The 9,980-nt window shown below is 39.1% G+C and overlaps 1 protein-coding gene across 1 annotated transcript; it reads left to right on the top strand.

The window, feature by feature from the left end:
* The first annotated feature begins 2,855 nt into the window (after positions 1-2,855).
* LOC145890299 (DBH-like monooxygenase protein 1) lies at positions 2,856-9,977 on the top strand. Its single transcript, XM_082981314.1, has 16 exons — positions 2,856-2,888; positions 3,153-3,263; positions 3,958-4,107; positions 4,573-4,666; positions 4,793-4,974; positions 5,062-5,142; positions 5,439-5,537; positions 5,768-5,870; positions 6,319-6,488; positions 6,757-6,810; positions 6,913-7,007; positions 7,742-7,898; positions 8,245-8,375; positions 8,624-8,720; positions 9,342-9,440; positions 9,909-9,977. Exons 2-16 carry the CDS (start codon positions 3,207-3,209, stop codon positions 9,975-9,977), a joined length of 1,638 nt encoding a protein of 545 aa, XP_082837440.1. The 5' UTR covers positions 2,856-2,888; positions 3,153-3,206.
* Positions 9,978-9,980: the final 3 nt, after the last annotated feature.

The raw sequence follows: 9,980 nt of genomic DNA, 5'->3' as shown, positions 1-9,980 counted from the left end.
TCTGAGCATGGGCATTTGGAACATCGACTGCTGCAAGGTTGATCTCGCGGTTATTGATCCCTCGTCGCCTGCGCTGGAAGGGTGAAGGTCAACGTTCCTGAAAAAAAGTTATAAAGAGCATTTCGTAACATTAAACGTTTTTCTCCATGGTGTCGTAAATTTAACCAAATTCCCGTAACGACTTTAATTTCGAATTTAAGCACAGTTCAATGAACCTAAGCGTGTACTCTAAGTGACGAAATTAGTTTCCCAACAGTCGTATTAAATGTTCGGTGACCTTTCCCATTTAACGATCCCCAAACAAACCGCTTTGTTAACTGCACCTGACCAGAGATTAACAAGCACCGTTTGATCTGAAAAACCATTGCCGCATTCAACGTTCTGTGCATCTGTCTGGGTTGATCGATTCGTTTGCTCGTTTAAGACACAGAAACACAGTAGCACACATGTATTTTTGCGATAAGTGGCTGTTTATCCAAGGTGACACAATTTTCAGTACCTTTTTTTCTAAAAAATCTATTTTTATATTATCGATATTATTTCTAAAATGAAATGTTTTTTTTATCCAGCCTATTTTTGCGTTACAGCTTTAAAAGGAATTTCCTGTTTTATAAAAAAAAAACATTTTTGCAAAGAGGAAAATGTCTGAGCATAGGCATTTGGAACATCGATTGCTGCAAGGTTGATCTCGCGGTTATTCATCCCTCGTCGCCTGCGCTGGAAGGGTGAAGGTCAACGTTCCTGACAAAGAAGTTACAAAGAGCATTTCGTAACATTAAACGTTTTTCTCCATGGTGTCGTAAATTTAACCAAATTCCCGTAACGACTTTAATTTCGAATTTAAGCACAGTTCAGTGAACCTGATCGTGTTCTCTCACTAACGAATTTGGTTTTCCAACAGTCGTATATGTGCGCCGTCCCTTTCCCATTTAACGATCCCCAAACAAACCACTTTGTACGAGCAGTGGCATTTGGAACATGGATTGCTGCAAGGTCGATGTCGCGTTTATTGGTCTCTCGTCACGTGCGCTGGAAGGGTGAAGGTCAACGTTCCTGAAAAAATGTTGTTACGTTTTATAATCCGGATTTTCAGGAAACTATAAAAATCATTGTTCCCTAAAATTACGTGGACGGGTTGATCAGGTTTCAAGGGATCCACCGGCGTATACACTGTCTGCATTGATAATGCATTGATACTAAGAGACCACTACCATAAAGAGAGATTTCTTTTGGTCAATTTATCAATGTTTTGAAGTTTGAGACAAAACACGTTAACGTTTGCATGCGTTTTTTTACTTATTTGTGCATCCGTTGTAATGGATTTAAATGAGCATAAATAAAAGTATTTCCTCGCCATGACTAGGGTTGGCTGCATTGGTCAGGCGCCTGACCCGTATACCTAGAAGAAAACCTGATCAGGATTTGTGTCCAGGATATCATGGGTTCAAACCCTAGTGTGTCAAAAAAAATGTGTGACGGTTACGATAAAACACAGCTATTCGAAACTTAAAATTTCGTGACGTTCCAAGCGGTGGAAATGCGGTTGTTAAAACTCTTGACGCAATCGCAGGGAGGAGAATGGTTTAATTGCTCCTGCCGCACAATGTTAACCCATTGTTAATTGGAGCTTTACTGCGTTTCCTGGTATGGAAAGCTGTGAAAGCTGGTTGTAAACTCGTAATTCCGATAATGTGATTTTCGCACTTCGACACGTTAGTCGTCAAACCTTTGTGAAAAATACTCGCAAAATTCCTCACATCATTGCACTCATTTGCACGCAAAATTTCCTTGATAAGTCATCGCATATTGGGAGGTGACTAATACCATTTATGGTACGTGTTTATCATAATTACTCAATGCCCATTCGAAAACATTTGCGCATGAAATAGATACTCTTGTGTGAGAACCGTCACGTATAAAATTAGTTTGTGGAAGCTTCGTACGCATCACTTGGACCTGTTCTAAATTCACAGAAGGTGATGCAAAAACAGCCTTATGATGTAACCACTATGCAAAAAACGATTTATTAAATTTTAATTTTGAAGTCACGTTATTTTGCATTGAACAAACTCTGTAATCCCTATTGTGTTGATTCCAGTGGTGTGGCAAAAAATGCCTTAATGTCATGAATTTGGCACATGAAACTTCTAACGTCCGGGAGTATAAAACAGATTACAAAAGGCAACCAGCGTAAAAACGAAAGTCAATAGAGTTCACGACTAAATAAAAGTTCACCATGGATATATATAAGTCTATCTGTGATCGTTCTTTGACAGATGTGGCGAGCATGAACTTGGATAATCTCTGCTTGTGTTTTGTGCTGCGCGAATAGAATATTACGTCTCATTCCACAAGAATCTGATTCTCGTGGCTTTGTTTAAACTCTAAGCATGCCGTGATCAATGCATGTTAAATTTTTGTCTGATTTTTTTTCGACTGCCATCCCTAGAAAGCATCAACCTCGTGGAAAGTACCTGGCAGGGAAAATTTTATGTTAATTTTAGCCGGATTTATTTTAAATCGATAGAAACGAAGAGTAAATTGAGCATTTCTAGTAGTTTGATAGGGGATCTCCCTTGTTCAGTTAATCGATCAGTTTTCATAAAGTTTGATTGAATTTTCGGTCCAGTAAACCCAGTATTCGCAAACTTGTTCATTATTTGACTAATTGACTTTTCGTACAACGCCGCAGAAAGGAATACTTATTTTAACAAATCCGATAAACGATGCTTGTTTTCCTGCAAATTCTGACTATTTCTTGCTGGGCTTTGGTCGTCCATGGTCAGAGACCGGTTCCTACCGAAACGTTCCCACACTACGCTATATTGGACAACGAAGAGTTGGTGCATTTGTATTGGGACTTTAATGAAACTCACATCACTTTCGAGGTGATTATCTTTAATTGAAAAATGATGTACAACATTTTTAAAGCACAACATTCGGTTGAATGGCCCGCGGTCTTGTTGTGATGCTTTAGAAAACATGATTACCCTTCATTTAGATCGAATAAAACAACTATTATGCAAATAACTGCCGTGTGCCTCTCATGTACAAAATATTTGTAGGTTCTCTGGCTTCGTTTTACAACTGGATAAATGAAAAGTTATTATGCCACCAACACTTAGTTCTTTTCAAAAGTTGACTTTTCTCAGGTGCATGGATTCACTGTGGGATGGGTGGCAATTGGAATTTCACCCAATGGCAACATGGCCAATGCCGATATTACTGCTGGATGGGTGAAAAATGGCGTCGCTACAATTACGGTAACGAATTAGCTTTTAGTAATACATCTTACCAACACCTATTGGAAGAAAAATTGGTTCCATTTTTTTCAATTCGCGGAAAATTGAGTTTTAGAATCTGGACTGCCCGTGCATGTTTCAAATAATATCATATCGCTTTCACAAAATTAATAGTAATGGTTACCGATTAAGGTTACGGCAGTTTAAACGTCCACTGTAAACTGCCATCTGTCAAGTGCGCAAAATACACTGGGTGCAAATTATATTATACTGTGATTTTCGGTAACTCAGAGTAACAGATGATCAGCGCCGGTGTATATGTTTTTTTGAATAAAACATAAATATTAGTTTTGCATATTGGCATCATCAGTTTTTGTCTCATTCAAATATAATTCAGATCCGTCGGTCAAAACAAAACGACCTGCTCTAGTTGATTCCTGTAGTCATTTCATAATATTTTATCTTATTGGGTAAGCTGCAAATTTCGACCTAAAAGGTCTCATCAGTTCAGCTGGTGTGACTATCAGACAACTTTGCTGACCAAATGGCCACCTTCTACTTTGCAAAGTGGTGACTATACAATCACCGTCGTCCGTTGGGCACCAAACTACGTGCAACCTTACGAAGAAAGCCAAGTGGAAACACTATGGCCAAGCAAAGCCCAACCAATAGTGCCCTCAGGCCCCATGTCACATAAAAATATTTTGTCGTGTAGGATCGCCAAGGTGGAAGTTCAAACGGTTACCCGTCCAAGGACGATGTCCAGAATGTGGAACTGCTGGAAGGATTTGAGGTGGACGGTTGGACTGTGCTTAAATTTCGACGACCCCTCATCGCGTGCGACGTGCAAGACTTGGACATAACGGTTCGTGTTGCGACATGTTTGCAGATCGTTAAACGGGAAATTAAAAGTCTCGAAACATTAAATAGAGTTTACTGCTTGATAAACAGACAGTACAAAAATTCGGAACCACCACAATTAGATTACATTCTCTTTGTCCAAACCGTGGTTGACAAGTTTGTCACCTCATGGTAAAAAAGGAAATTGGTAGTAAAACTGCAATAAATGTTGGCCATCCGCTTTTGATATGGGCACATTGGCAGTGTCGCAGTCTGCTTGAAACCTAGGGTGGTTATATGTGTGTTTAATTTTAGTTAATTCGTTCACAGAAATCGAACGTCTAGCTCTTAGGTTACCTAAATTTCTGTTGTATTTCTTCCCTGGAAATCAGCTGTTCATAATTTCGGAGTGGTTTTTAAACATACATTTTTGATAACACATCTAACCATTTGATTAATAATTTCCGAAAAAACAAAAAGTAATTTGTAGGATGAGACCTTGAGGATCATCTACGCCAGAGGAACGGATGACCCAAGTGGAGATGATTTGCAATCACGAGACAAACATCCTTCGTCGAATAGAGGTGCAGTCAATGAAAGGATATTTACTTATATATACGGATAAACACATTTCAAAGCTTTATATACTCATATTTAATATACTTACGATAAGAACAAGAGGTTTGATTTTCTTACAATGAATTGCGTAGGCACGAAGAGCATGATACTTTTGGCGCCGGCAACGTCCGGGGATAACTGGTTTCCCGAAGGTGAAAGACACTTGACGTTCGATATTCTCAACGACAACGTTGTTGTACCGGAGAAGGACACTTACTACCACTGTCGACTCTTTGAACTTCCTGAAATTATTGGCAAACATCACATCGTGAAAGTAGGTGAAAAGACGTTGATACCTTTCAAAATCAACAAAACGTCAAAGGGGAAAAAGTAATGATATCACCTGATTTTACTTTTTCAGGTAGAGCCAATACTACAGACTGGCAATGAACTTTACGTACACCATATAGTTGTTTACCAGTGTCTTCAAACCACCAACATGGTACGTTAAGAACTAGAAAAAGGAAATTATATTTTCAGAAGATTTTCTTAAATGTGGAACAATCTATTGAACGATAAACGAATTCGGTTTCTGCCAACTGTTCCATATTTCGATCTACAGAAAAAACAACTTTATGCACATTTTTGAATGTCATTGCCCGACTTAAGTAGAATTGTTACCAAACGCCGCAGCGGGTTTCGAACCCCCACTACGCAGTACACTAGTTCGGTGCCTTGCTTCATATGTTGTCGAAATAAATTTTCATATCTATTTCATTAGTTTTGCTTTGTTTTCAGACATTTGAGGTAATTGACCACGAGTGCTATCAACCAAACATGCCAGCGGATTTCGATAGTTGCGAATTTCTCATGATTTCATGGGCCGTTGGTGGTGGGGTAAGTACTTGTGTCGTTTGTGAAACTGTCAAAAAAAGTACAGAAATGGTTCGTCCTGGTCCGTGATTTCAAACCTCGACGGGAGTGTTTTCACCGACTTGTCAGGAAATAGTGATGGCGTTGTTTCAGCTTGGTTGTAATGCCTTGATTGCAATTGATTGATTAAATTATTCGCCTAATGGCGCAGTCCAAGATTCAAAGAACCTCACAGACCTTACGTTTGTGCACAGCCCGTCTTTTATCCCAAACACGCTGGATTTCCGTTGGGAACCACGGACTCACCCAAGTACGTCATGATTGAAACTCACTATGATAACCCGGATTCTGTAACAGGTAGTCAAAAGTTTAAACACAAATTTTTCATTTGCTAAATTCCTGTGTTGGAGTAGGCATTCCTGTTGGTTGTGAAGAATATACAATTTATGTATTCTGTGAGTTGCATACAGATGGGCCCTATCTCGGAACAGCACATGTACTACTGTTATATCTTTCAACTTCCATACATAAAAGACAATCTATCTATGATGTGCGCAAAAGCGAGTTTAAATAGAACAGTCCATCCTATGTTGACCCAATACCAGATGTAATTTTTTACAACAAAATACATCAGGTCACTTTGAGCGTACGTTTCGGAATAGTCATTAGGTTCACTGGCATCGCAGCCAAGTTTAATCGACCACTCTTCTTCGAATAGTCACAACGTCATCTCAAAATTGTTTAGTGCTATGGCACGACAAAGCAGAATCGCTCTACTGCACAGACAGTATAATTTCATTGACAGGAATCTTCGATTCTTCTGGCATGCGCATTACCCACACACCGGATGTTCGAAACTTCGACGCCGGGATATTATCAGTTGGACATATTGTTCTTGGAACAACTTTCATACTACCGGATGGCGCTGAAACGTTGGGTCAAAAATCGGAATGCTCCAGCAACTGCTTTGAAAAAGTAAGCAATTACTTTCGCAGTAACGTCAAGGTTTTCTTTATCTACTGGATATTTACCATACAATGATACGTGCCTTTTCAGTAAACGTCGCGTTTTTTAATCTTAGTGGTGGTATTTTAATAAATCAGCTGAAATCAACCCAAAACCAAAAAATCAAGCTTCCGGTGAGATTTGAACTCACGACCGTGGATACCCTGTTTACACCAAAGCTTGATTTAACGTGGTTGGATCCAAAATAACGACCACGCTTATTTTTTCTGACTCGTAGGTAAAAATCAGCTCAAATGCTATTTTTACTAAATTTGGAACGCTTGCCCCTGCGGTAAATGATTCAGGATGATACCTTAAATATCTGTGCACATTTTGTATTTATTTGAACTTTTGCAAAATTACCACAATAATATTAATTTAAAATTTCCTGTAGAGTCTGGAAGCTGGCGGTCAAGATTCCATTAATGTGTTCGCGGTTATGTTGCACGCACACACCATTGCCAGAGGCATCAAACTGAAGCACATCAGGTAGATATGTGTACCGTATTTACTCGATTGTAAGCCGCCCTCGATTGTATGCCGCACGTAAATGTTAAAGGCAAACTTAGGTGCCCTACAACAATAATTGTCAACAAATCTGTCGTTTAAAATTGTCAGGTACGCTGACAACCTTGGGCGATAAAACATATTGGTACGATGGGACGAGTTAATGGTAAATTTCATTAAAACACAGAGTCGCAGACAAAATATCGCATGACATTAAACAATGTAAGCCGCCCTCGAATATAAACCGTCCTCGATTGTAAGCCGCACAAACGGTAGGTTAAAAAACTTTATAAGCCGCGGCTTACAATCGGTATAATATCTTACATGAAGACGTGGGTGTTTGCAAACATTCATTAAGACCCTTTTGTTACTCATTTACGAAGAATTTAAAACGTAGTTCTTTGTTTCATTTTCCACAGATGTTCTCCGAAATACACAACAATGCAAAAAATAAAAGAATAAATTAGGGTGTTGTTTACTTGGTATTTGCTTGTCATTTACGTTTTTTGAACTAAATTGAGTGGATGAAAGTGCAAACACGATATGAAATGCAACATAAGCCGCTAGTTTTATGAAACAATTATTGGACGTCCGCATGTCAAATTGTCAAGTCTACAAAAATAAAGCTAATATGCTGACTTATGTAAAGCATACATTTCGAACACGACTGTGCTCATCATCGGTGCTACGAACTAACAAGAAAATACTTTCACCAGAAACGGCACTGAGCTTCCACCTATCTCTACGGAATCGAATTACGATTTCAACTTCCAGGAGACGAGAACCTTGAAAGAGGAACGGGTTGTACAGAAAGGTGACTCTATGCAAATCGTTTGCAATTACCAATCGACGGAAAGGACAGATATTACTATGGTATGTAACCTTTTTTTTTATGCAGATTTTTGGCAATCTGTGCATTCCCAGCTCACAAAAATATCCCTGTAACCCCCGCATGGCAACACTATAATGAGTTTTTTGATTTGTGAAAATTAAACAACGCTAATTGCTTACAAATACGACATGTTATAAAAGCTGTACCGCCCATGGAGGTTATCACAGCTTCGTCCCGAGCTAACTCGCTGCTTTCTATTCCATGGTTTAGTTATAGAATTGAATTTCCCTGGCACTGGAACTGTCTCCCAATATTTAGCTATCGTCAACGTTTTGACTTGGCACCGATTAAAATTCTGACACCCGACATCTTAATATTTATGTATAGGGTGGCCAAGCTACCACTGACGAAATGTGCTTCGCCTACTTGATCTATTATCCCAAACTATCCTTGTCCTACTGTCAGTCGGCCCCTTATCTGAACAGCCTCATGCACTACTTTGGGATCACTGAATTCGAGTAAGTTTGAAAATGTTTATCTTAGATCAAAGTGATGACAATCGCGCCATTACGTATTGGGATCTTGTAAACATTAACGATACTTTTATTCCTTTTGCGACCATTTTTATTTTTTGTGAACATTTTGTGCGCAAATGTCTTTTATTTTGTCTACCACCTTAAGCATACGTGTTTGTCCTCAAGCGTAACGTTGTAACCATACCATACATGTACTTATCACAATATAAAATGTTGTCTGATTATAACAGGAAGACGAGCAACGAAAAGCTTGTTAATCTTCACGACATTCTTGTCTTGGCTCCCCCGGAACACGCAGGCAAAACTGCCTACGAAGTTATCAATGCCGTAAGTCGCAAAACTTATAATATTGTAATCTTCGAAAAAACTGACTGCATGTTTTAGCTGGAAACGGTTAGAGACAGCAGTTGACAGCAATCTTTGATTTCGCCTTTCCACGTTGTTTAAAAGCAGAACTTTCTCACAATCAAACTTCAGAAGACTTATTTACTGTCAAAATGTCGCTGAACAGCGTCTTAAAATCCGATTGCGTTGCTGCAATGTGATTAAAAATGCCATTGATCTATAAAATCATTTAAAGCTAATCTTGACAATAATAGACACATTCTAACCGGTGAGCTTCATTGTATAGTTGACAGACCAATCACCAGGTATGCCCTAGGTTGTGGGTTCAAAAGGCGCCAGGAGTATTATCAGAAAAACATGACTATTTGTAAAAGCTAGCGCAATGCCACAGTCATCAGTAGCACTGATGAGACCTTACAGGTCGGTCTCAGTGACTATATGCTGTCATTTTTTGCGAATGTCACTTGCTAAAAATCTTCGGGGACGTAAATTGACAAGTTTCTTGATAAGTTACACCAACTTTCCCGCGATCCAAGACACCAGGGATTATTATCAATTAAAAAAATAAAAATAATTGTCTTACAAACTTATCCTACCTTTCAGATAAATTGGAACTCGGAGTCAGCTACAAAGTTTATTGATGCTGCCAATACCATGATGCATTATCAAAGATGTGCAACTGTAACAGGCCGACCACAGGGGGTCAGTTTGAGCTCTTAACAATGCATTTGTAAATTGTATTCGACCCATATTACAAGTGGAAAACCTGATCAATATTCTTGCCCACGACAACCTTCGAGTCTCGGTGTGGTAAAAAATGTTAGCGGAAAGCGGTTTGCAGTGTTGTTTCTGCTAAATACACTAAACCAAGCATTTTAGGTGAGCCACGGCTTCAACTAGATATTTCAACTGTGCTATGTACATCCTGTGCCATTCTTGTTACGGCCAGTGTGACCATATATCCATCCCAGTTGTCAGATATCGTAAAGTAAAAGTGGATATTACTGTTGTTATTACTTCTTACTGTAAAATTGACGCTAAACAAGCTTGCCTCATAAAACGTTGGAAGATATCAACAGAAGCATAACTGCAGTTTAAAAATGCGTCTATGACCAATCCTAATGTTTTGTTTGTGTTCTTTACAACTGAGTGAAAGCATTTTTATCGCAGGTTACTGGAGTCATAACTCCGCTCACCATCGACGAGCCGTACGTGCCTCCTCCAAGTGGTTGCCCTTGAAGA

The sequence above is a fragment of the Ascidia mentula genome, chromosome 1, assembly GCF_947561715.1.
Source record: "Ascidia mentula chromosome 1, kaAscMent1.1, whole genome shotgun sequence".
In the NCBI taxonomy this organism is placed as follows: domain Eukaryota; kingdom Metazoa; phylum Chordata; class Ascidiacea; order Phlebobranchia; family Ascidiidae; genus Ascidia; species Ascidia mentula.
Note: the sequence above shows the minus strand (reverse complement) of the source record. Positions and strands in the feature narration are given on the sequence as shown.

Coding starts and splice junctions, on each gene's coding strand:
- LOC145890299 (XM_082981314.1), top strand. CDS start 3,207: ATGGCCAATGCCGATATTACTGCTGGATGGGTGAAAAATGGCGTCGCT. Junction 7,899..8,244: donor AAAGGACAGATATTACTATG/GTATGTAACCTT, acceptor ATTTATGTATAG/GGTGGCCAAGCTACCACTGA. Junction 8,721..9,341: donor CCTACGAAGTTATCAATGCC/GTAAGTCGCAAA, acceptor CCTACCTTTCAG/ATAAATTGGAACTCGGAGTC.